The sequence below is a fragment of the Fonticula alba genome (genome assembly GCF_000388065.1).
Source record: "Fonticula alba strain ATCC 38817 unplaced genomic scaffold supercont2.2, whole genome shotgun sequence".
Taxonomy (NCBI): Eukaryota; order Rotosphaerida; family Fonticulaceae; genus Fonticula; species Fonticula alba.
In genome coordinates, this window is record NW_009242972.1 from 1,990,720 (window position 1) to 1,992,384 (window position 1,665).

At 73.3% G+C, this 1,665-nt stretch overlaps 2 protein-coding genes and 1 non-coding gene across 3 annotated transcripts in view; 2 read left to right on the top strand and 1 right to left on the bottom strand.

Annotated features, from left to right (window-relative positions):
• H696_01443 (hypothetical protein) overlaps window positions 1–928 on the bottom strand; it is a gene marked incomplete at its 5' end in the record, with an annotated part of 1,938 nt that extends 1,010 nt beyond the window's left edge. Inside the window, 2 exons of the mRNA XM_009495340.1 lie at window positions 79–405; window positions 514–928. Of these exons, the coding sequence (XP_009493615.1) occupies window positions 79–405; window positions 514–928 (742 nt within the window). The remainder of the gene's footprint in view (window positions 1–78; window positions 406–513) is intronic.
• A 222-nt stretch (window positions 929–1,150) lies between these two features.
• The window catches only part of H696_01444 (hypothetical protein), a gene marked incomplete at both ends in the record, with an annotated part of 9,039 nt that continues 8,524 nt past the window's right edge, over window positions 1,151–1,665 (top strand). The window contains one exon of the mRNA XM_009495341.1: window positions 1,151–1,164. Within this exon, the coding sequence (XP_009493616.1) occupies window positions 1,151–1,164 (14 nt within the window). The remainder of the gene's footprint in view (window positions 1,165–1,665) is intronic.
• H696_01445 lies at window positions 1,316–1,388 on the top strand. The gene has a single exon. It is a non-coding gene; the product is annotated as a tRNA-Asn (tRNA).

Below are 1,665 nucleotides of genomic sequence, written 5' to 3' on the forward strand. Positions count from 1 at the left end.
GGGGGCCAGGCCGAGGGGGGAGGCACAGCAAGCACGGCGAGGGGCACGGGGCAGGGAGGGGCATGTGCGGCCACGCACCGGACAGGTACTCGGCCACGGCGGCCGGGGTGTCGCGCGCCGGGTCCAGGGTGATGAAAACGTTGTTGACCTGGTGGGTCTCGGGCACGGCGGCGGCCTGGCCACCGGCCTTGGCCAGGGCCAGGGCCTGGATCTGCTTGGTGGCGGCCACCATCTTGTCCAGCTCCTCGGGGCAGACATCCGGGCAGTGGGTGAAGCCGAAGTACAGGAGGGCATGCTTGCCATGGAGATCGCGGTCCGAGAAGGGGGCCTCGGTCTTGGCGTTGATCAGCTCGAAGGGCCCGCCGAGGCGCGGCTTGCCGTAGGAGGCCTTCTGCTCCTTCTGGGCTGTGTGTGTGTGTGTGTGTGTGTGTGTGTGAGTAGGAGGGCGATGGTGAGAGGCATGCGGCCCAGCAGTGCGGGGAGGAGGGGGGGGGGCGGGGAGGGGGCACGCACAAATCTCGAGCATCTTGGCGCGCTCGGTCTCAAAATAGTCGGTCAGCTTATACCCGACAGCACCCATCAGGGCCAGGCTGACCCAGGAGAGGGGATGGCTGAAGGGGTTCCGGGGACCAGACGAGGCGGCACCGGAGGAGGCGGCACCGGAGGAGGCGGCACCGGCGTTGGAGGCCGTCGAAGTAGCGGAGGCCGTCGAAGTAGCGGAGGCCGGGGCGGCCGGGGCGGCCGGGGCGGCACCAGCAGCCGGCGGGGCCGGGGCGGCCGACGTGCCCGCGGTAGGGGCGCCCTCGCCCGGGGCCGAGGAGAGGTGCCGGGTGGGCGGCCGAGCGGCGCCCGGCCGGGGGAGCACCCGGGGGGCGGCGGCCGCACAGGCGCGGCGGAGGAAGGCGGGCTGGGACAGGCGAGAGAACATGCTGCTTCCGACGAGGCTGGGTCCGGTCGAGGGAGATGGAATGGGCGGTGCGCAGGAGGGGCGTGTGCGCGAGGGGCTGGCGGGGAACTGGGGAGGGGTGGCGGTGCGGCTGCACCTGGCAGGCGTGCGGCTTCGGGCCGGTCGCTGATGGGGGGGCGCCCCCGTCCGCCCGGACTACCCGGCCCGGGGGCCGAGCGCCGCCGCCGCCGCCGCCGCAAACACATGTGTCTGCCCGTGTCCCTGGGGGGGGGGGGGCACTGGGGGTGTGTCCCCCGGACGCGCTCGGCCTGGTCGCCGGGGTGGAGCACAATCGGCAACCCACATTAACTGGCCGGCCAGGGCCGCGGGCGGCACATTCATATAGCCGGAGCCCGGGCTAGACGCCGTGCTCCTGTGGCTCAGTAGGTAGAGCGTGGGACTGTTAATCCCAAGGTCCGCGGTTCGATCCCGTGCGGGAGCGCGTCTCTCTTTTTTGGCCGTTTCCCCTCTGCGTGCCAACTCTCCGGGCGTTGGCGCGCCCGTGGCCGCGGCGGCGGCGGTGGCAGACGGCAGGAGGCAAGCGGCAGGCGGTGGCAGACGGCAAGCGGCAGACGGCAGGCAGCGGCGCAGCCCGGGGCGGGTCTCCTCGCGCCCGCCTGGGCATGGCACCCTTTTTGCCGGACCGCCTTGGCCTGCCGGGGCGGCGGCCCCTCTTCGCCAGCCTTCTCCGTCGCGCTCGCTCCCCGCCCCCGCCGCTC